Source organism: Nerophis lumbriciformis, linkage group LG25 (genome assembly GCF_033978685.3).
Source record: "Nerophis lumbriciformis linkage group LG25, RoL_Nlum_v2.1, whole genome shotgun sequence".
Lineage (NCBI taxonomy): Eukaryota > Metazoa > Chordata > Actinopteri > Syngnathiformes > Syngnathidae > Nerophis > Nerophis lumbriciformis.
In genome coordinates, this window is record NC_084572.2 from 30,966,930 (window position 1) to 30,990,032 (window position 23,103).

At 37.6% G+C, this 23,103-nt stretch overlaps 1 protein-coding gene across 2 annotated transcripts in view; it reads left to right on the forward strand.

Moving 5' to 3' along the window:
* LOC133621809 (cdc42-interacting protein 4 homolog) overlaps positions 1 to 23,103 on the forward strand; it is a 48,598-nt gene that overhangs the window by 7,746 nt on the left and 17,749 nt on the right. For both annotated transcript variants that reach the window (XM_061984183.1, XM_061984184.1), the window contains exons 2-9: positions 8,115 to 8,230; positions 8,330 to 8,383; positions 11,512 to 11,659; positions 11,746 to 11,808; positions 11,925 to 12,029; positions 18,486 to 18,614; positions 18,691 to 18,837; positions 21,876 to 22,037. In XM_061984183.1, the coding sequence (XP_061840167.1) occupies positions 8,115 to 8,230; positions 8,330 to 8,383; positions 11,512 to 11,659; positions 11,746 to 11,808; positions 11,925 to 12,029; positions 18,486 to 18,614; positions 18,691 to 18,837; positions 21,876 to 22,037 (924 nt within the window). The remainder of the gene's footprint in view (positions 1 to 8,114; positions 8,231 to 8,329; positions 8,384 to 11,511; positions 11,660 to 11,745; positions 11,809 to 11,924; positions 12,030 to 18,485; positions 18,615 to 18,690; positions 18,838 to 21,875; positions 22,038 to 23,103) is intronic.

Sequence of the window (23,103 nt, forward strand, 5' to 3'; positions counted from 1 at the left end):
CTGTAGGAATGTTTTCATGCTATTGTAATGTAAACAAGCTAGCATCATTAGCATTAGCGAACATGCTAACATGTTTACAAGTGTCTGTGTTAGTATTAGTAACTTGCTGTTTATTTTTATTCCCATTGTTATATTTTCTATTTTATTTCCATTTATACCCTCAATTTTTGATTTTAACTGCTGTACACTGCTGCTGGAATTTTTATTTTCCTGAGGGAACTCTCCTGAAGGAATCAATAAAGTACTATCTATCTATCTATCTATCTATCTATCTATCTATCTATCTATCTATCTATCTATCTATCTATCTATCTATCTATCTATCTATCTATCTATCTATCTATCTATCTACAAACCCTGTTTCCATATGAGTTGGGAAATTGTGTTAGATGTAAATATAAACTGAATACAATGATTTGCAAATCATTTTCAACCCATATTCAATTGAATGCACTACAAAGACAAGATATTTGATGTTCAAATGAATAAACTTTTTTTTTTTTTTTTCTAATAATAATTAACTTAGAATTTCATGGCTGCAACACGTGCCAAAGTAGTTGAGAAAGGGCATGTTCACCACTGTGTTACATGGCCTTTCCTTTTAACAACACTCAGTAAACGTTTGGGAACTGAGGAGACACATTTTTTAAGCTCAGGTGGAATTCTTTCCCATTCTTGCTTGATGTACAGCTTAAGTTGTTCAACAGTCCGGGGGTCTCCGTTGTGGTATTTTAGGCTTCATAATGCGCCACACATTTTCAATGGGAGACAGGTCTGGACTACAGGCAGGCCAGTCTAGTACCCGCACTCTTTTACTATGAAGCCACGTTGATGTAACACGTGGCTTGGCATTGTCTTGCTGAAATAAGCAGGGGCGTCCATGGTAACGTTGCTTGGATGGCAACATATGTTGCTCCAAAACCTGTATTTACCTTTCAGCATTAATGGTGCCTTCACAGATGTGTAAGTTACCCATGTCTTGGGCACTAATACACCCCCATAACATCACAGATGCTGGCTTTTCAACTTTGCGCCTATAACAATCCGGATGGTTCTTTTCCTCTTTGGTCCGGAGGACACGGCGTCCACAGTTTCCCAAAACAATTTGAAATGTGGACTTGTCAGACCATAGAACACTTTTCCACTTTGTATTAGTCCATCTTAGATCAGCTCAGGCCCAGCGAAGCCGACGGCGTTTCTGGGTGTTGTTGATAAACGGTTTTTGCTATGCATAGAAGAGTTTTAACTTGCCCTTACAGATGTAGTGACCAACTGTAGTTACTGACAGTGGGTTTCTGAAGTGTTCCTGAGCCCATGTGGTGATATCCTTTACACACTGTGTAAGTGTTTGATGAGCATTCCTCAACTTTATCAGTATTTATTGCCACCTTTCCCAACTTCTTTGTCACGTGTTGCTGGCATCAAATTCTAAAGTTAATGATTATTTGCAAAAAAAAAAAGTTTATCAGTTTGAACATCAAATATGTTGTCTTTGTAGCATATTCAACTGAATATGGGTTGAAAATGATTTGCAAATTATTGTATTCCGATTCCCCGCGACCCCGAAGGGAACAAGCGGTAGAAAAGGGATGGATGGATGGATGGATGTATTCCATTTATATTTACATCTAACACAATTTCCCAACTCATATGGAAACGGGGTTTGCATCTATCCATCTATCCATCTATCTATCTATCTATCTATCTATCTATCTATCTATCTATCTATCTATCTAACACACAGTAACACACTTGTAAGTCTGACTGTCATTTAGTGAGGGCCCTAAAAAGTGCACTTAGCAGGTTAAGTGCACTTCTATCCATATATCTATCTATCCATCTATCTATCTATCTTACAACGCCACTCTTTTTGTATTGTTCCAGTTTCGTACTTTCACCAAAACGTCACCGTAGAGTTATTGAGTCTGTTTAGCTGATTGGAGAGCAGGCTTACGCAGCTGGTGGGTCCATGACTTCTGTTTTGTTTGATCATCCGTTTTACTGCCTTGTTGTTGACACCGTTTGGAAACAATGAAGGTAACATTTACAAAATCTTTCGTAGAAGTTTATATCTGCGCCTTGTAGTCGAGGGCGCCTAATATACGCTATATTGCCAAAAGTATTTGGCCACCCATCCAAATGATCAAATCAGGTGTCCTAATCACTTGGCCCGGCCACAGGTGTATAAAATCAAGCACTCAGGCATGGAGAGTGTTTCTACAAACATTTGTGAAAGAATGGGCCGCTCTCAGTGATTTCCAGCGTGGAACTGTCATAAATAAATAAATGATAAATGGGTTGTACTTGTATAGCGCTTTTCTACCTTCAAGGTACTCAAAGCGCTTTGACACTACTTCCACATTTACCCATTCACACACACATTCACACACTGATGGAGGGAGCTGCCATGCAAGGCGCTAACCAGCACCCATCAGGAGCATCATAGGATGCCACCTGTGCAACAAATCCAGTTGTGAAATTTCTGATGGAGTAGTCTGGGTTTGGAGGTTGCCAGGAGAACGGTACATTTCGGACTGCATTGTGGAGAGTGTGAAATTTGGTGGAGGCGGAATTATGGTGTGGGGTTGTTTTTTTGTTGACAGAGTCTGGTGTGAATGAACTTGACTGGCCTGCACAGAGTCCTGACCTGAACACCGATAGAACACCTTTGGAATTAATTAGAACGGAGACTGAGAGCCAGGTCTTCTCCACCAACGTCAGTGTGTGACCTCACCAATGCGCTTTTGGAAGAACGCTGGAAAACTCCTACAAACACACTCCGCAACCTTGTGGACAGCCTTCCCAGAAGAGTTGAAGCTGTAATAGCTGCAAATCATATTGAACCCTAGGGGTTAGGAATGGGATGGCACTTCAAGTTCATATGTGAGTCAATGCAGGTGACCAAATACTTTTGGCAATATAGTGTATGTAAAAAAAATATTTATTTCTTCTAAAATTCGGTGGGTGCGGTTTAAACACCGGCACGCTCTGTACCCCGGAAAGTTCTGTAATTAGTCGGTTGACGTCAAAATGTTCTCTGTTATTGTTTGAGTTTTACATCTTGATGAAGAAGATGGTAACGGTCATTTAGTGAGGGCCCTAAAAAGTGCACTTAACAGGTTAAGTGCACTTCGTACCAGGCATGTCCGCCTTTGATTGGAGACAGACATGTGTTGTGTTGTTTTGAATCAACATGGCACTTGACTGGCCTGCACAGAGTCCTGACCTGAACACCGATAGAACACCTTTGGGATGAATTAGAACGGAGACTAAGAGCCAGGCTTTTGGAAGAATGGTGGAAAATTCCTATAAACACACTCCGCAACCTTGTGGACAGCCTTCCCAGAAGAGTTGAAGCTGTAATAGCTGCAAATCATATTGAAACCCTATGGGTTAGGAATGGGATGGCACTTCAAGTTCATATGTGAGTCAATGCAATATAGTGTATGTAAAAAAATATTTATTTCTTCTAAAATTCGGTGGGTGCGGCTTAAACACCGGCACGCTCTGTACCCCGGAAAGTTCCGTATTTAGTCGGTTGACGTCAAAATGTTCTCTGTTATTGTTTGAGTTTTACATCTTGATGAAGAAGACGGTAACGGTCATTTAGTGAGGGCCCTAAAAAGTGCACTTAAAAGGTTAAGTGCACTTCGTACCAGGCATGTCCGCCTTTGATTGGAGACAGACATGTGTTGTGTTGTTTTGAGTCAACATGGCAAGTGTGTGTGTGTGTGTGTGTGTGTGTGTGTGTGTCCTGGCTCTTGTTGTCTAATTTTTACATTAGAATTTCAGTTTTTCCATTTTAATTTTTACATGAAGCATTTACATTTTGCATTTTTAAAGTTGTATTTTTGCTTTTAAATTCTTACAAGTAACATTTATATTTTTGCATTTTGACTTTTGTATTTTTGCATTTTTACATTTGAATTTTTGGAATTTAAAATTTTTACTTTTGCCTTTTTCATAAAAAAGTTAACAATTAACATTGACATTTTTGCATTTTTACAATTTAATTTTTGCATTTGAATTTTGAATTAAATTGTTACAGGTAGCAATTTTACAGTTGTATTTAAATTGTTTCATGTGACACTTAAAAAAAAACATTTTACATTAGGATTTCAGTTTTTCTATTTTAATTTTTACATGAAGCATTTACATTTCACATTTTTAAAATTGTATTTTTGCTTTTAAATTCTTACAGGTAACATTGCATTTTTAAATTAGAATTTTTTTAATTTTACATTTTTAATTTTGCCTTTTTCATAATAATGTTAACAATTAACATTTAAATGTTTGCATTTTTACATTAGAATTTTTGCATTTTTGTATTTAAATTCTTACAAGTAACAATTTTACAGTTGTATTTAAATTGTTTCATGTAACATTTGCATTTTTACAGTTGTATTTTTGTTATTTTCATTAAAAGTTTTAAAAGTAACATTTATATTTTTGCATTTTTACGTTTTGTATTTTTGCATTTTTACATTTGTATTTTTGGAGTTTTACATTTATATTTTTGCTCTTTTTATTAAAAAGTAACATTTACATTTTTACATCTAAATTGCTATGTTTTCATTTATGGTTTGACAAGTAACATTTACATTTGTACTTTTGCATTTTTCTATTTTTTATTTAAATTCTTACTACTAACATTTACATTTTTGCATTTTCCTATTTTTTATTTAAATTGTTACTAGTAACATTTACATTTTTGCATTTTTTATTTAAATTCTTAAAAGTAACATTTTTAAATTTTTGCACTTTTCTATTTTTTAGTTAAATTCTTACAAGTAACATTTACATTTTTGCATTTTTACATTTAAAACTTGTCACTCTTAAAATGTTTGGGACTACTTTTTTCATTGTTGCCGTCTCACAAAAACAAATTACATGGCGGTCCCTCGCTTGCAAATAGGGTTGTGTTGTGTTGATGTTGTGTTGACATTGTGTGTGTGTGTGTCCTGGCTCTTGTTGTGCGTTACTGTCATGACGACTCTCCCTCCAGAGATTCCTCCTGGATCGGCTGCAGGGGCGATACTGTAGTCTTGAACCGGTCGGACTAGTTCCAAGACTCTTGTGCTCCTGGGACTGTCAGTCAGTGGGCGGCGGCTGCAGATGATGATGTCAGCGTGGCGCTCGCTCACTTTGGCAACGCTAACGTGCAGCTGTGTGACTTCTTATCTCAGCGCAGCCATCTCAGCGGACTTCCTCGCCCCTTCTTGAACACGCATTCCTCGCCATTGTCCCTTATCCTCTCCTTTGCGGCCTTGACGCCGAGTAGGCGGAGTTTGTTTGCCACTGCAACGCTCTTACTCATTGTCAGTGCATTCAAAGTATTCACTCCATTGTCGCTGATAGCGCACACGTGCCGTCTGTCAGCGCTAGAAAGCAGACGGTCGCTTCAAGTCCGACAGGTTGGAGACACGCTTTTAGTTCAATGGAAGGGCGAGAAGCCCCACCCACACGCTGTAACGAAGCATGCAGTAATTAACCAGCAGCTTCAAACGTGCCAGCCAGAATCTCTCACATAGTAACAACGTGCAGCAATTGTTTCACTATAAAAGTATGAGCTGCTTATGACGTCAGAGGGCGGTGCAGACTGAAGTGAAAGGTCATGTATGAAAGTATCCAGACAGCATTCATAATCATCACCATTAATTTTGTTATATTACTATTAGTATTATTGTTCATGTGTTGATGAGCGACTTACATCATCGTTATTGGCAAAACAAAGTTGACACACCACAAACAAAATGTATTACGCAACACACTTGTAACTTATTTTTTACATATATATATGTATGTTTACTTTTTTTGCATTTAACATTTGTATTTAAGTAGAAAATGTAATGAAGTATTCAATTTTTTTATTTGTACATGTTTTGCATATTTGCATGTTTGTATTTTTTAACTGTTTTACATTTTTAAATTTGGTTTAAATTGTTCGTTTTACAGTTTTGCATAAATATTTTTACATTTACATTTTTGATTTTTAATTAATTTTTTTAAATTTTATTTTTGCTTTATTTATTAATATTTTTACAAGTAATATTTACATATTTGCATTTTTGCTTTTTTAATTTAAATTCTTACAAGCATCATTCACATTTTTGCATTATACATTTATATTTTGGGATTTTTACATTTGTGATTTGGCTTTTTTAATTTAAATTTGTACAAGTAACATTTAAATTTTAGCATTTTTACATTCAAATTGTTGTTTTTTCATTAACATTTTTACAAGTAACGTTTACATTTTTGTGTTTATATTTGTATTTTTGCTTTTTTCATTTAAATTTTAACAAGTCAGATGTACATATTTGCATTTTTACATCTGAATGAAATTTTTTTTGTTTTCGTTTTTTTCAATTATATTTCGGTAACATACATTTTTGCATTTTTACATTAGAATTCCAGCTTTTTAATTTTAATTTTTACAAGTAGCATTTACATTTTGCATTTTGATATTTGTATTTTTGCATTTTTACATTTGAATTTTTGCATTTTTCTATTTTTAAGTAACATTTTTACATCCATCCATCCATCCATTTTCTACCGCTTATTCCCTTTGGGGTCGCGGGGGGCGCTGGAGCCTATCTCAGCTACAATCGGGCGGAAGGCGGGGTACACCCTGGACAAGTCGCCATCTCATCGCAGGGCCAACATTTTTACAGTTGTATTTAAATTGTTACATGTAACATTTACACTTTTGAATTTTTACATTAGAATTTCAGTTTTTCCATTTTAATTTTTCCATTTTGCATTTTTAAAGTTGTATTTTTGCTTTTAAATTCTTACAAGTAACATTTATATTTTTGCATTTTGACTTTTGTATTTTTGCATTTTTACATTTGAATTTTTGGAATTTTAAATTTTTACTTTTGCCTTTTTCATAAAAAAGCTAACAATTAACATTGACATTTTTGCATTTTTACAATTTAATTTTTGCATTTTTGAATTTTTGATTTAAATTGTTACAGGTAACAATTTTACAGTTGTATTTAAATTGTTTCATGTAACATTTAAAAAATATATTTTTACATTAGGATTTCAGTTTTTCTATTTTAATTTTTACATGAAGCATTTACATTTTGCATTTTTAAAATTGTATTTTTGCTTTTAAATTCTTACAGGTAACATTGCATTTTTAAATTAGAATTTTTTTAATTTTACATTTTTACTTTTGCTTCTTTCATAAAAAAGTTAACAATTAACATTTACATTTTTGCATTTTTACATTTGAATTTTTGCATTTTTAAATTTTGTATTTAAATTCTTTTTACAGTTGTATTTAAATTGTTTCATGTAACATTTTGCATTTTTAAAGTTGTATTTTTGCTTTTAAATTCTTACAAGTAACATTGCATTTTTACATTTGAATTTTTTGAATTTTATATTTTTACTTTTGCCTTTTTCATTAAAAAGTTAACAGTTAACATTTAAATTTTTGCATTTTTACATTAGAATTTTTGCATTTTTGTATTTAAATTCTTACAAGTAACAATTTTACAGTTGTATTTAAATTGTTTCATGTAACATTTGCATTTTTACAGTTGTATTTTTGCTATTTTCATTAAAAGTTTTAAAAGTAACATTTATATTTTTGCATTTTTACATTTTGTATTTTTGCATTTTTACATTTGTATTTTTGGAGTTTTACATTTATATTTTTGCTCTTTTTATTAAAAAGTAACATTTAAAACATGCTATGTTTTCATTTATGGTTTGACAAGTAACATTTACATTTGTACTTTTGCATTTTTCTATTTTTTATTTAAATTCTTACTAGTAACATTTACATTTTTGCATTTTTGTATTTTTTATTTAAATTGTTACTAGTAACATTTACATTTTTGCATTTTTTATTTAAATCCTTACAAGTAACATTTTTAAATCTTTGCACTTTTCTATTTTTTATTTAAATTCTTACAAGTAACATTTACATTTTTGCATTTTTACATTTAAAACTAGTCACTCTTATAATGTTTTAGACTACTTTTTTCATTGTTGCCGTTTCACAAAAACAAATTACATGACGGTCCCTCGCTTGCAAATAGGGTTGTGTTGTGTTGATGTTGTGTTGACATTGTGATGTTGTTTGTCCCCCTCGCTAGGACCAGTGTGATGTCATCGACAAACACACACAAGCGGGCCTGGACCTGGTGGAGCGCTACATCAAGTTTGTCAAGGAACGCACTGAGATCGAGCAGAGCTACGCCAAGCAGCTCAGGTGTGTGTGTCTGTGTGTGTGTGTGCGCGTCTTTTCTCATGCACCACTGCGCTGCTGTCATTGTGGGTCAGTGTATCATTGTGCGTTTGTGTGTACCAGGAGTCTGTCAAAGAAATACACAAAGAAAGGTGCCAAAGAAGAGCAGGAGTGCAGGTCAGAAATATGTCATGAGTGTTGTGTGGCTAATTGTGTACACAACCTGTGTTGTGTGTCAGTTTATTCAGGTTGTTGTTTTCAGGTTGTGTTGTACATTGTGTCTTCAATATTTTGTTGTGTGTTTGTAGGTTTAGGTCTTGTGTTGTGTGCTTGTTCTGGTTGTGTGTTGTATGTTAAGTGTGTGTTCATGTTGTGTGTCAAGTGTCATTATGTGTGTGTCATGAGTTGAATGTGTTTTGGTTGTGTGTTTGAATATGTGTTCAGGTTGTGAGGATGGTGTGTTGTGTTGTCAGGTTGTGTGTTAAGTGTGTGTCTGTTCCTCGTTTCGGGTTGTGCCATGTGTGTTGCGTACGTGTTCAGATTGTGTGTGATGTCTTAAATGTGTGTTCATATTGTGTGTTAAGTTTGTGTTCAGGTTGTGTGTTATGTGTCGTGTGTGGCATGAGTTGAGCGTGTTCAAGTTGTGTGTTCAGGTTGTGTGCGTCATGTGTTTAGTGTGTGTTCAGGTTGTGTGTGTCATGTGTTAAGTGTGTGTTCAGATTCTGTGTGTCATGTGTTAAGTATGTGTTCAGGTTGTTTGTGTCATGTGTTAAGTGTGTGTTCAGGTTGTGTGTGTCAAGTGTGTGTTCAGGTTGTGTGTGTCATGTGTTTAGTGTGTGTTCAGGTTGTGTGTGTCATGTGTTAAGTGTGTGTTCAGATTCTGTGTGCCATGTGTTAAGTGTGTGTTCAAGTTGTGTTTATCATGTGTTAAGTGTTTGTTCAGGTTGTGTGTGTCATGTGTTCAGGTTGTGTTTATCATGTGTTAAGTGTTTGTTCAGGTTGTGTGTATCATGTGTTAAGTGTTTGTTCAGGTTGTGTGTGTCATGTGTTAAGTGTGTTTTCAGGTTGTGTTTAACAAGTGTTAAGTGTGTTCAGGTTGTTAAGTGTGTGTTCAGGTTGTGTGTGTCAAGTGTGTGTTCAGGTTGTGTGTGTGTCATGTGTTAAGTGTGTGTTTAGGTTGTGTGTGTCATGTGTTAAGTGTGTATTCAGGTTGTGTGTGTCATGTATTTAGTGTGTGTTCAGGTTGTGTGTATCAAGTGTTAAGTGTGTGTTCAAGTTGTGTGTGTCATGTGTTAAGTGTGTGTTCAGGGTGTGTGTGCCATGTGTTAAGTATGTGTTCAGGTTGTGTGTGTCATGTGTTAAGTATGTGTTCAGGTTGCGTGTATTATGTGTTAAGTGTGGGTTTAAGTTGCGTGTGTCATGTGGTAAGTGTGTGTTCAGATTGTGTGTATCATGTGTTAAGTGTGTGTTCAGGTTGCGTGTATTATGTGTTAAGTGTGTGTTTAAGTTGCGTGTGTCATGTAATAAGTGTGTGTTCAGATTGTGTGTATCATGTGTTAAGTGTGTGTTCAGGTTGTGTGTGTTCAGGTAGTGCGTGTCATGTGTTAAGTGTGTGTTTAAGTTGTGTGTGTCATGTGTTAAGTATGTGTTCAGGTTGTTTGTGTCATGTGTTAGGTGTGTGTTCAGGTTGTGTGTATCAAGTATGTGTTCAGGTTGTGTGTATCATGTGTTAAGTGTGTGTTTAGGTTGTGTGTGTCATGTGTTAAGTGTGTGTGTGTCATGTGTTAAGTGTGTGTTCAGGTTGTGTGTGTCAAGTTTGTGTTCAGGTTGTGTGTGTCATGTGTTAAGTGTGTGTTCAGGTTGTGTGTCATGTATTTAGTGTGTGTTCAGGGTGTGTGTGCCTTGTGTTAAGTATGTGTTCAGGTTGTGTGTGTCATGTGTTAAGTGTGTGTTCAGGTTGCGTGTATTATGTGTTAAGTGTGTGTTCAGGTTGTGTGTTTCATGTGTTAAGTATGTGTTTAGGTTGTGTGTGTCATGTGTTAAGTGTGTGTTCAGGTTGCATGTATTATGTATTAAGTGTGTGTTTAAGTTGCGTGTGTCATGTGGTAAGTGTGTGTTCAGATTGTATGTATCATGTGTTAAGTGTGTGTTCAGGTTGTGTGTGTCAAGGATGTGTTCAGGTTGCGTGTATTATGTGTTAAGTGTGTGTTTAAGTTGCGTTTGTCTTGTGTTAAGTGTATGTTCAGATTGTGTGTATCATGTGTTAAGTGTGTGTTCAGGTTGTGTGTGTCAAGTGTGTGTTCAGGTTGTTTGTGTCATGTGTTAAGTGTGTGTTTAATTGTGTGTGTCATGTGTTAAGTGTGTGTTCAGGTTGTGTGTGTCATGTGTTAAGTATGTGTTCAGGTTGTTTGTGTCATGTGTTAAGTGTGTGTTCAGGTTGTGTGTGTCAAGTGTGTGTTCAGGTTGTGTGTGTCATGTGTTAAGTGTGTGTTCAAGCTGTGTGTGTCATGTGTTAAGTATGTGTTCAGGTTGTGTGTATCATGTGTTAAGTGTGTGTTCAAGTTGTGTGTGTCATGCGTTAAGTGTGTGTTCAAGTTGTGTGTGTCATGTGTGTGTGTTCAGGTTGTGTGTGTCATGTGTTAAGTATGTGTTCAGGTTGTTTGTGTCATGTGTTAAGTGTGTGTTCAGGTTGTGTGTGTCAAGTGTGTGTTCAGGTTGTGTGTGTCATGTGTTAAGTGTGTGTTCAAGCTGTGTGTGTCATGTGTTAAGGATGTGTTCAGGTTGTGTGTATCATGTGTTAAGTGTGTGTTCAAGTTGTGTGTGTCATGCGTTAAGTGTGTGTTCAAGTTGTGTGTGTCATGTGTGTGTTCAGGATGTGTGTGTCATGTGTTAAGTGTGTGTTCAGGTTGTGTGTGTCATGTGTTAAGTGTGTGTTCAGGTTGTGTGTGTCAAGTGTGTGTTCAAGTTGTGTGTCATGCGTTAAGTGTGTGTTCAAGTTGTGTGTGTCATGTGTCATGTGTGTGTTCAGGTTGTGTGTATCATGTGTTGTCGTGTGTTATACGTGTGTTCAGGTTGTGGGGAATAATGTATTGTGTGTGTTCAGGTTAAGGTTGTGTGTAAGGTTGTGTTTTTATGTGACACACGTGTTCCATGAGTTATGTGTTGTGTGTGTTCCAAGAACTGTGTGTTCCATGAGTTGTGTGCAATGTAAGTGTTCCCTGAGTTGTGTGTGTGTGTGTGTGTGTGTGTGTGTGTGTGTGTGTGTGTGTGTGTGTGTGTGTGTGTGTGTGTGTGTGTGTGTGCAGGTTCAGTAACCACGCAGCGTTCCAGGACATCCTGAACGAGCTGGGCGACTATGCGGGTCAGAGGGAGTTGATCGCAGAGAACATGATGACCAGCGTGTGTGTGGACCTCACCAAGTACTTGCAGGACATCAAGCAGGAGCGCAAATCGGTGAGGGAGGGAGGGGCCAAGATGTGGGCGGGGCCAGAGGCAGAAAAGAATGTTTGGCGATGATGTCATCTGGATTGTTTCTACAGCATCTCTCTGACGCCAAGAAAGCCCAACAGACCCTGGAGAGCAGCTTTAAACACCTGGAAAGTGTAAGAATGATTATTTATTATTAATGATTCACCTTTTTTTTATTGTTGGTTTAATATTCCATGACGTCATCTGTGTGTGTGTGTGTGTGTGTGTTTGTGTGTGTGTGTGTCCGTAGACTAAGAAGCGCTTTGCCAAGGAGTGGGCGGAAGTGGAAAAAGCGTCGCAACATGCAGAGAAGATCGAGAGCGATGTCAACGCCTCAAAGATCGACGTGGACAAAGTAAACACACAACTACAACTTCGATACGGGGCGGTACGGCTCGGTCGGTAGAGTGGCCCGTGCCAGCAACTTGAGGGTTCCAGGTTCGATCCCCGCTTCCGTCATCCTAGTCACTGCCGTTGTGTCCTCGGGCAAGACACTTTTACCCACCTGCTCCCAGTGCCACCCACACTGCTTTAAATGTGACTCAGATATTGGGTTTCACTATGTAAAAAGTGCTTTGAAGCACTAGAGAAAAGCGCTATATAAATATAATTCCATTCACTTCACAACTTCTTGAAATGAAGGTGCAAAAATAAGGAATGGATAAGAAATGCTTAATAAAGTGTAAGGAAATAGTGCAATGTGTGAAAATGTCAACAAAGAGAAACCTTAGAAGAAGTATTTTCTGCAGGTTTAGTGCCAGGAAGTTATAGCTGTGCTCTAAAGGGTGAGCGCGGCTAAGGTGATTTACAGACCACATTGGTCCGTTTTTTTAAAATGTCCAAAAAAAGAGGCATACTTTCCCGTTTCATCCACAATTTCTTCATTTTTACTTTCTCTTCTCACTCTATGCAACCAAACTTGATAGTTGATACTGTTACCTCACTAAATATGTAAAAGCGCTTTGAATCACTAGAGAAAAGCACTATATAAATATAATTCAATTCAATATTGTGTCAATACCTATCTTGTTTTATGCTAACCATTAGCATGTTAGCTAGTTTGTTCATGTAAAAATGCACATTAATACATGACATGACGTATGAACACTTTAAAAACTGCTTTGGCACTTTTGGTACTTCTCATAATCTTGCCATGCTAAGTGTTAGCATGTTAGCATTTGAGCTAGTTTGTTAATATAAAAATACAATTATATACTTGGCATGATGTAGGGACACTGTCAGGTTCTAACACTGATGACATCTATTAAACAAGACAAGAAGCAAGGAATCAAACAGAGACAGAATTAAATTTGGCTCAATGAGGAGAAACGCGTACACCTGTACACCACGCTCTGACGAAAGATTGTACGACTCCTCTTTTATTTGGACGTTCCCTGATTACATGGCAACAGCTGTTTCTAAGGGACGGGGGTTGTAAACAGCCATCGCTTTTGTCACAAAACAGTTCAAAGAAAAGGTCGTAAAATAGTTCAAAGAAAAGGTCGTCTGGAGGGGAGTCTGGTCCTGCTTCCTCTGCTTTGTAGTTCTCGGGTCAAGACAAAATCTTTCTGTGGATTACAATACATCAAAGAAACAGAACCTTCATGTCGCTCCCCATCCTACGCAGTGGAGTTTTAAAAGCCTTTTGTTTGGTAGGATCAAAGACAGCTTTTGTCCTCTCGCCGGGCGAGCTGAACTCAATGTAACACAAAGTTGTGTGATAACTTAGATACAAATATTCTGAGAGACACCATAGAGCTGCCTTGGCCCACTTGGTACTTCTTACTATCTTGCCTGGTGTTATCATGCTAACTGTTAGCATTTTAGCTAGATTGTTATTGATGTATAGGATGATGTAGGGACAAATTATTGAGCTGTATTCGCACTTTTGGTGCTTCTTACAGTCTCGACTGGTGTTAGCATGCTAACCGTTAGCATGTTAGCATTTCAGCTAGCTTGTTAATATAAAAATACAATTATATACTTGGCATGATGTAGGGACACTGTCAGGTTCTAACACTGATGACATCTATTAAACAAGACAAGAAGCAAGGAATCAAACAGAGACAGAATTAAATTTGGCTCAAAGAGGAGAAACACGTACACCGGTACCCTTGTACAGTGACACCACGCTCTGACGAAAGATTGTACGACTCCTCTTTTATTTGGACGTTCCCTGATTACATGGCAACAACTGTTTCTAAGGGACGGGGGTCGTAAACAGCCATCGCTTTTGTCACAAAACAGTTCAAAGAAAAGGTCGTAAAATAGTTCAAAGAAAAGGTCGCCTGGAGGGGAGTCTGGTCCTGCTTCCTCCGCTTTGTAGTTCTCGGGTCAAGACAAAATCTATCTGTGGATTACAATACATCAAAGAAACAGAACCCTTTATGTCGCTCCCCATCCTACACAGTGGAGTTTTACAAGCTTTCTTCTTGGTAGGATCAAAGACAGCTTTTGTCCTCTCGCTGGGCGAGCTGAACTCAATGTAACACAAAGTTGTGTGATAACTTAGATACAATTATTCTGAGAGACACCATAGAGCTGCCTTGGCCCACTTGGTACTTCTTACGATCTTGCCTGGTGTTATCATGCTAACCGTTAGCCTGTTAGTATTTTAGCTAGATTGTTATTGATGTATAGGATGATGTAGGGACAAATTATTGAGCTGCATTCGCACTTTTGGTGCTTCTTACAGTCTCGCCTGGTGTTAGCATGCTAACCGTTAGCATGTTAGCATTTCAGCTAGTTTGTTAATATACAAATACAATTATATACATGGCATGATGTAGGGACACTGTCAGGTTCAAACACTGATGACATCTATTAAACAAGACAAGAAGCAAGGAATCAAAAAGAGACAGAATTAAATTTGGCTCAAAGAGGAGAAACGCGTACACCTGTACCCTTGTAAGTGTCACCACGCTCTGACAAAAGATTGTACGCCTCCTCTTTTATTGGGACGTTCCCTGATTACATGGCAACAGCTGTTTCTAAGGGACGGGGGTCGTAAACAGCCATCGCTTTTGTCACAAAACAGTTCAAAGAAAAGTCGCCTGGATGGAGTCTGGTCCTGCTTCCTCTCCGCTTTGTAGTTCTCGGGTCAAGACAAAAGTAAAGAAACAGAACCCTCATGTCGCTCCCCATCCTACGCAGTGGAGTTTTAAAAGCCTTTTGTTTGGTAGAATCAAAGACAGCTTTTGTGCTCTTGCCGGGCGAGCTGAACTCAATGTAACACAAAGTTTTGTGATAACTTAGATACAATTATTCTGAGAGACACCATAGAGCTGCCTTGGCCCACTTGGTACTTCTTACTATCTTGCCTGGTGTAATCATGCTAACCGTTAGCCTGTTAGCATTTTAGCTAGTTTGCTATTGATGTATAGGATGATGTAGGGAATATATATTGAGCTGCATTGGCACTTTTGGTGCGTCTTACCGTCTCGCCTGGTGTTAGCATGCTAACCGTTAGCACTTGAGCTAGTTTGTTGATATAAAAATACAATTATATACATGGCATGATGTAGGGACACCATAGAGCTGCTTTGGCACTTTTGGTACTTCTTACAATCTCGCCTGGTGTTATCGTGCTAACCGTTAGCCTGTTAGCATTTTAGCTAGTTTGCTATTGATGTATAGGATGATGTAGGGACAATATATTGAGCTGCATTGGCACTTTTGGTGTGTCTTACCGTCTCGCCTGGTGTTAGCATGTTAGCATTTGAAGTAGTTTGTTGATATAAAAATACAATTACATACATGGCATGATGTAGGGACACCATAGAGCTGCCTAGGCACTTTTGGTACTTCTTACAATCTCGCCTGGTGTTATCATGCTAACCGTTAGCCTGTTAGCATTTTAGCTAGTTTGCTATTGATGTATAGGTTGATGTAGGGACAATATATTGAGCTGCATTGGCACTTTTGGTGTGTCTTACCGTCTCGCCTGGTGTTAGCATGTTAGCATTTGAAGTAGTTTGTTGATATAAAAATACAATTACATACATGGCATGATGTAGGGACACCATAGAGCTGCCTAGGCACTTTTGGTACTTCTTACAATCTCGCCTGGGGTTAGCATGCTAACCGTTAGCCTGTTAGCATTTTAGCTACTTTGTTATTGATGTATATGTCACGACTGCGTCGCATCTTAATGCGGGATTCGTTCCCCCGGGATGCAAACGGACCACTCCGGACAGGACGTGCAGGTAGGACCATGATTTATTGTCGAAATCAAACAAGTACCAAAAACGGAAAACAAGTCAGAAGAAAAAGGTGCCGATCGCACTGGATGCTAAGGCTAACACTTAACATAGACTAGAGACAAGGAATACTCACGTAACGGTAGCAAGAAGCAAACAATGAAGACAAGACATGCTAACTGAGCAAGGCGAGCAAGGTGAATAAATAGCTCTCTGATTAGTGGTTGACAGCAGCTGAGCGTGCCGACCACTAACCAGAGGCAGGTGAACCCAATGAATCCCCATGGAAACTAAAACAAACCCAGAGGTGCACAAACAGGAACTAAGGGAGTCCAAAACTAACAGAACATAACAAAAACATGATCCGGGCCACGGATCATGACAATATAGGATAATGTAGGGACAATATATTGAACTGCTTTGGCACTTTTGGTGCTTCTTACCGTCTCGCTTGGTGTTAGCATGCTAATTGTTAGCAATTTACTAATACAAAAATGCAAACACAGCATATACATGGCATGATGTAGGGACACTGTAGAACTGCTTTGGCACTTTTTGGTACTTCTGACAATTTTGCCTGGTGCTGGGAATACTGACGGTTAGCATTTTTAGCTAGTTTGTTAATGTTAGAATGCAAATATACACATGGCATGCTGATGTGTGGCTAGCATGCTAGCTGTTAGCGTAGCAATTATTAGTAGGGTATAAGTAGCATTTATCTTTAAATAAAAAGGATCACAACACAGATAGCATTCACAAAATATATATATGTATGTACGTATGTATATGTATATGTACATAGGGATAATAATAATAATAATAACTGGGATTTATATAGCGCTTTTCTAAGTACCCAAAGTCGCTTTACATGTAGAACCCATCAATCATTCACACCTGGTGGTGGTAAGCTACTTTCATAGCCACAGCTGCCCTGGGGTAGACTGACGGAAGCGTGGCTGCAATTTGCGCCAACGGCCCCTCCGACCACCACCTATCATTCATCATTCAGTTCACCGGTGTGAGTGGCACCGGGGGCAAAGGGTGAAGTGTCCCGCCCAAGGACACAACGGCAGCGATTTTGGATGGTAAGAGGCAGGGAGCAAACCTGCAACCCTCAGGTTTCTGGCACGGTTACTCTACCCACTACGCCATGCCGGGATGATGTTTGATAAGAAATTATCGAGTTCGAGCCCATTATCGAATCCTCTTATCGAACCGATTCCTTATCGATTCTCTTATCGAATCCAGATACCGTATTTTTCGGAGTATAAGTCGCACCGGAGTATAAGTCGCACCTGCCGAAAATGCATAATAAAGAAGGAAAAAAACATATATAAATCGCACTGGAGCCCGGCCAAACTATGAAAAAAACCTGCGACTTATAGTCCGAAAAATACGGTAAGTTGTTGTATATGGGAAAAAAACACAATATTTGGTTTAACAAAAGCTCACTTTTATTTTATAAGAAAATAATAAAATAAAAATAAATATTGACTGTTGCTACCACCCTAAAAAAATAAAATAAAATAAATAAATATTGACTGTTGTTACCCATGGTGTGGTATTTATTTATTTTTTGTCATAAAAAAATACAACCATGTGTGCTTACGGACTGTATCCCCGCAGACTGTATTGATATTTATTGATATATAATGTAGGACCCAGAAATATTAATAACAGAAAGAAACAACCCTTTTGTGCGAATGAGTATAAATGGGGAAGGGAATTTTAAGTGTATCTTGTGTTTTTTTTTATGTTGATTTAATTTTAAAAAAAAAATTTTAATTAAAAAAAAATAAAAAATTCATTTCTTGTGCGGCCCGGTGGTTGGGGACAACTAGTGTAGGCTACAAGATAACGTTAACGTTATCAGACACATATAAAAAGGCTAACGTTAACGTTACAGTTAGCCACTGACTATGCTTAGGTAGCGTTAGTCTAGCTAACATTACTGCAATCCTGGATTGACATACGATGTAACGTTATTTTAGCCTAAAGGCTACGAATGAGCAGATATGGAAATTAACCGGCAACAGTTAACATTAGTTACTCACCGCCACTATCACTGGAATTGGCGCTGCAGGTTAAAGAGGGCTGTGCTTCGTCGCTGCTTCTCCCCGACACCTTTCTCTAACCTTCAGGTTATGTGCAGCCTGAACATGTTTCAACATGCTTGTTTACTTCACCCCCTTACATGAGAGCAAAGCCTGGCAATAATTGCAGATAGCAGTTTCCTCGTCGTATTTTTTTGTAAAATGAAGCCACGCCTTGAGGCGTTTTTTCCGGTCCATTATTGCTGCTGCTTTCTGTATCTGCCGCCTATTGACTGGGCTACGTCTATTCCTGGGACGTGCCACTGGGCATTTCCTAGTAAAAAAAAGGGATTCGAATAAAGAACCAACTCTTTTTCTTTACTATAGTGGCCTCGATAACGGGACCCGGTTCTCAAAAAGGGATTTGAGTCCATGGAATTGGTTCTTTTCTTATCGAACATCATCCCTATATGTACAGTATATGTATATGTATATGTGTGTGTTATACGTGTATGATGTGTTGTGATGTGTTATTCTGCCCTCTCTCTCTTTTCTTCCACATGACGTCCGCTACAAAAGGCCAAGCAGCATTTGCACGCCCGCACGCACATGGCGGAGGAGTGCAGGAACGACTACGCCGCCCTGCTGCAGAACTACAACAAGGAGCAGAAGTCGTACTACTTCGCGGAGATACCGCAGATCTTCAACGTGAGGCGGGCGATGCATTGTGGGTACGCGTCACTTCACGACACCAGATTTGTCCTCACGTGCGTGTGCCCAGCAGAAGCTGCAGGACATGGACGAGCGGAGGATCCGGCGCCTCGCCGACGGTTACTGCCAGTTCTCGGACATCGAGAAGAAGGTGCAGCCCATCATCGGCAAATGTTTGGACGGGATCTCCGCCGCTGGAGCGAAGATTGACGAGAAGCAGGCGAGTCGCACAGAACAGCGAAGAACAAAATGAACTAGCATTTGGGAGTTAAAGGGGCACAGGAGGGTCACTTGCACCCAAAATCTACACTTTTTATCTGAAAAGTCCAGTCTAATCTTTTCCGTCGTTTCCTTAGCGGATCAATATCATTGTTATTCCATCAAAACAAAAAAATATATATTATTCAAAGATAAATGCAAATAAAATAAAGTAGGATTTATATAAATAAAATAAAGTAAATATACTTTTCTCTTGTATTATTTGAATATTATTATATAAATATACATATTGGGATTTTTATCAATTGTTGTTCGAATGTTTGAACATTTTTGGTTTGATTAAAAAGAAAACTGGAAATAGAATAAATTAAAGACATTAAATTATTGATTAAATTCAATTACCTCTTGATTTTTTTTAATTTTATTTACTCTTGAAATTATATATTATATAAAAAATATTTAAATTAAAAACTAAATTATATTGTAACCAAATACCGTTGTAATATTATACATACATATATATATATATATATATATATATATATATATATATATATGTATATATATATATATATATATATATATATATATATATATATATATATATATATATATATATATATGCTCCAGCACCCCCCCGCAACCCCGAAAGGGACAAGCGGTAGAAAATGGATTGTTGGATATTACATGTATACAAAAGCATATACTGTATATATGTGTGTATATGTATATATATATATACACAGTGCTCAATAAAGGATAAACCACAGAAACGGAGTAGAGCGGAATATACGTTAGGTCAGGAAAAAACACAAACTCTATTTCATCCCTACAAGCCTGCAGGCTTGGAAATTTTGGAAATCATATTGCTGGGTATTGTGGCCAAACAGCTAAATTTTTGTTTCATCTGACCACATACAACTTTGTCCATGTGATGTCAGATGAAACAAAAATTTAGATGTTTGGTCACAATACCCAGCAATATGTTTGGAGGAGAAAAGGTGAGGCCTTTAATCCCAGGGACACCGCACCTACCGTCAAGCATGGTGGTGGTAGTCTTATGCTCTGGGTCTGTTTTGCTGCCAATGGAACTGGTGCTTTACAGAGAGTGAATGGGACAATGAAAAAGGAGAAAGGTCAGAAAACCAAGACATTTAGCTGAACTGCACCAATTCTGTCAAGAGGAGTGGTCAAAAATTCAAGCAGAAGCTTGTGGATGGCTACCAAAAGCGCCTTATTGCAGTGAAACTTGCCAAGGGACATGTAAGCAAATATTAACATTGCTGTATGTATACTTTTGACCCAGCACATTTGCTCACATTTTCAGTAGACACATAATAAATTCATAAAAGAACCAAACTTCATGAATGTTTTTTGTGACCAACAAGTATGTGCTCCAATCACTCTATCACAAAAAAATAAGAGTTGTAGAAATGATTGGAAACTCAAGACAGCCATGACATTATGTTCTTTACAAGTGTATGTAAACCTTTGACCATGACTGTATATATATATATATATATATATATATATATATATATATATATATATATATATATATCCATCCATCCATCCATTTTCTACCGCTTGTTCCCTGTGGGGTCACGGGGGGCGCTGGAGCCTATCTCAGCTACAATTGGGCGAAAGGCGGGGTACACCCTGGACACATATATATATATATATATATATATATGTATATATATATATATATATATATATATATATATATATATGTATATATGTACTGTAAATATGTATACTGTATATATATATATATATATATATACATATACATTTACTGTATGTGTATGTACGTATGTATAAATATATATTTGTATATATGTATATATATATATGTTATATCATCACAATTAATCGCATTTTGTTCATAGTTAACACAAAATTAATGGTCAATAATTGCAGATAGATACAATTTGGAATCAATTATAAGTGTACCATCAACAGATAATTTTCAAGTTTCTGAAACCATAACTGGACAATTTTTTTGCTTAAACGACATGTTTATTAAACATTATTGACACAAGCACGCTTTTAATAACACTAAATAAATACAATATTTTGTGTTGATCTGTTTAAAACATGCACCTGGGGATAGGTTGATTGGCAACACTAAAATTGGCCCTAGTGTGTGGATGTGAGTGTGAATGTTGTCTGTCTATCTGTGTTGGCCCTGCGATGAGGTGGCGACTTGTCCAGGGTGTACGCCGCCTTCCGCCCGATTGTAGCTGAGATAGGCTCCAGCGCCCCCCGCGACCCCAAAAGGGAATAAGCGGTAGAAAATGGATGGATGGATGGATGTTTAAAAAACATAATGTTTAAAAACCTCTCATCAAAGCAAACTAATTGTCCAGTCTCGGTAATAAAAAATGATCTGTCTAGTGTACTGTCAGGTTCAAACACTGATGAAATCTATTAAACAAGACAAGAAGCAAGGAATTAAACAGAGACAGAATTAAATATGGCTCAATTGAGGAGAGACATCTGGACTGTACTCTTTGTACAGTCTCACCACGCTCTGATGAAAGATTGTACGCCTCCTCTTTTATTTGGACTTTCCCTGATTACATGGCAACAACTGTTTCTAAGGGACGGGGGTCATAAACAGCCTTTGATTACAACATTTCAAAGAAAAGGTTGTAAAGCAGTTCAAAGAAGAGGTCCCTGTTGGGGAGTCAGGTCCTGCTTCCTCTTCACTTTGTAGATCTCGGGTCAAGACAATATATTTCTGTGGATTACAATACATCAAAGAAACAGAACACCTTCATGTTGCTTCCCATCCTACACAGTGGAGTTTTACAAGCCTTTTTCTTGGTAGGATCAAAGACATCTTTTGTCCTCTCGCATGTACACTTATTAATTACCCAAAAATGATATTTATCTGCGATTAAAAGTGATTCATTTTGAGTTAAATATGAACCAAATATTTCAGTGGTTTGACAGCCCCAGTATGTATAAAGTATGTGTCATGAATGACTTCTAAGACGTGTTCTTTGTGTCGCCGTGGTCTTCCTGCCGCAGGACTCGCTGCTGTTCATCGAGCAGCACAAGTCCGGCTTCGAGCGTCCGGGCGACGTGGACTTTGAGGACTACACGGTGGGAATCAAGGCCGCCAGCTCCGACTCCAGCCTCAACCCGCCCAAAGTCCGCGCCAAGCTCTGGCCCTTCAACTGGAAACAAAAGGTGAACTTTTGCACTTGGAGGGCGGGGGGGTGGGGGGAAACGACACAAATCAAGACGAGCCGGACCCAGGCGTCAACTCGCGCCGTGGACCAGCCCGCCGATGACCGCTGTAGCGCGGTTGCCGTGACGACCTGCACCGGACCGCCGCGCACGCTAGCACAAATAAGAAAGAATGTTGTCAAGTCAACACTCACATAAAAGTCAAGAACACATTCCTACACCTTCCTTTTCCACGACTCCCCCCCTCCTCACCCTGGGGGTGGCGTCTAATTCCTGCACAGACTCGCTTTTTTTTTGTCTCTCTCTCACACACACACACACACACACACACACACACACACACACACACACACACACACACACAACCACTTGTTCTTGTATTTGTTACCTTTTTGAGACCTCCGGGGAAAAAAAAGAAAGAAAAAAAAAAAAATATATATATATAAAGAAGTGTATTTACAACATTAATAATATTTGCATACTATGCAAATATACAAAAGCTTGTTGTGAAAAATTAGTTGGAATTTCACAAGAAAAAGGTCACAATTTCACAAGAACAACTTCGAATTTTGGCAGTATTATAATAAAAGTCATAATTTTACTCAACGCAAGTCAAAATATTATGATAAAAGTTGGAATTTTACTCAATGACAAATTTTACAAGAAAAGCTTCAAATGTTGGCACTTATTTTGAAAAGTCGTAACTTTACTCGACAAAAGTCACAATTTTACAAGAAAACGTTAACATTTTGGCAATATTATAATAATAATAATAATCTGAATTTAACTTCGCAAAATGATGACAAATGTCATCATTTTACTCAAAAAATGTAAATATTTTACAAGAACAACAAAAAAATTGGCGACAATTGTGATTAAAGTCTGAATTTTATATGACAAATGTCACCATTTTGCATTAATGGGTAATAATTTTACATAAAAAAAGTAATAATTTTATGAGAAAATATTGCAATATTACAGAAGCAGAAAGAATATGAGAAATTGTTCCCAATTTTATAAGAAAAAGGTCGACATATTGTGAGAAAGAGACTGCTTTTATTTATTT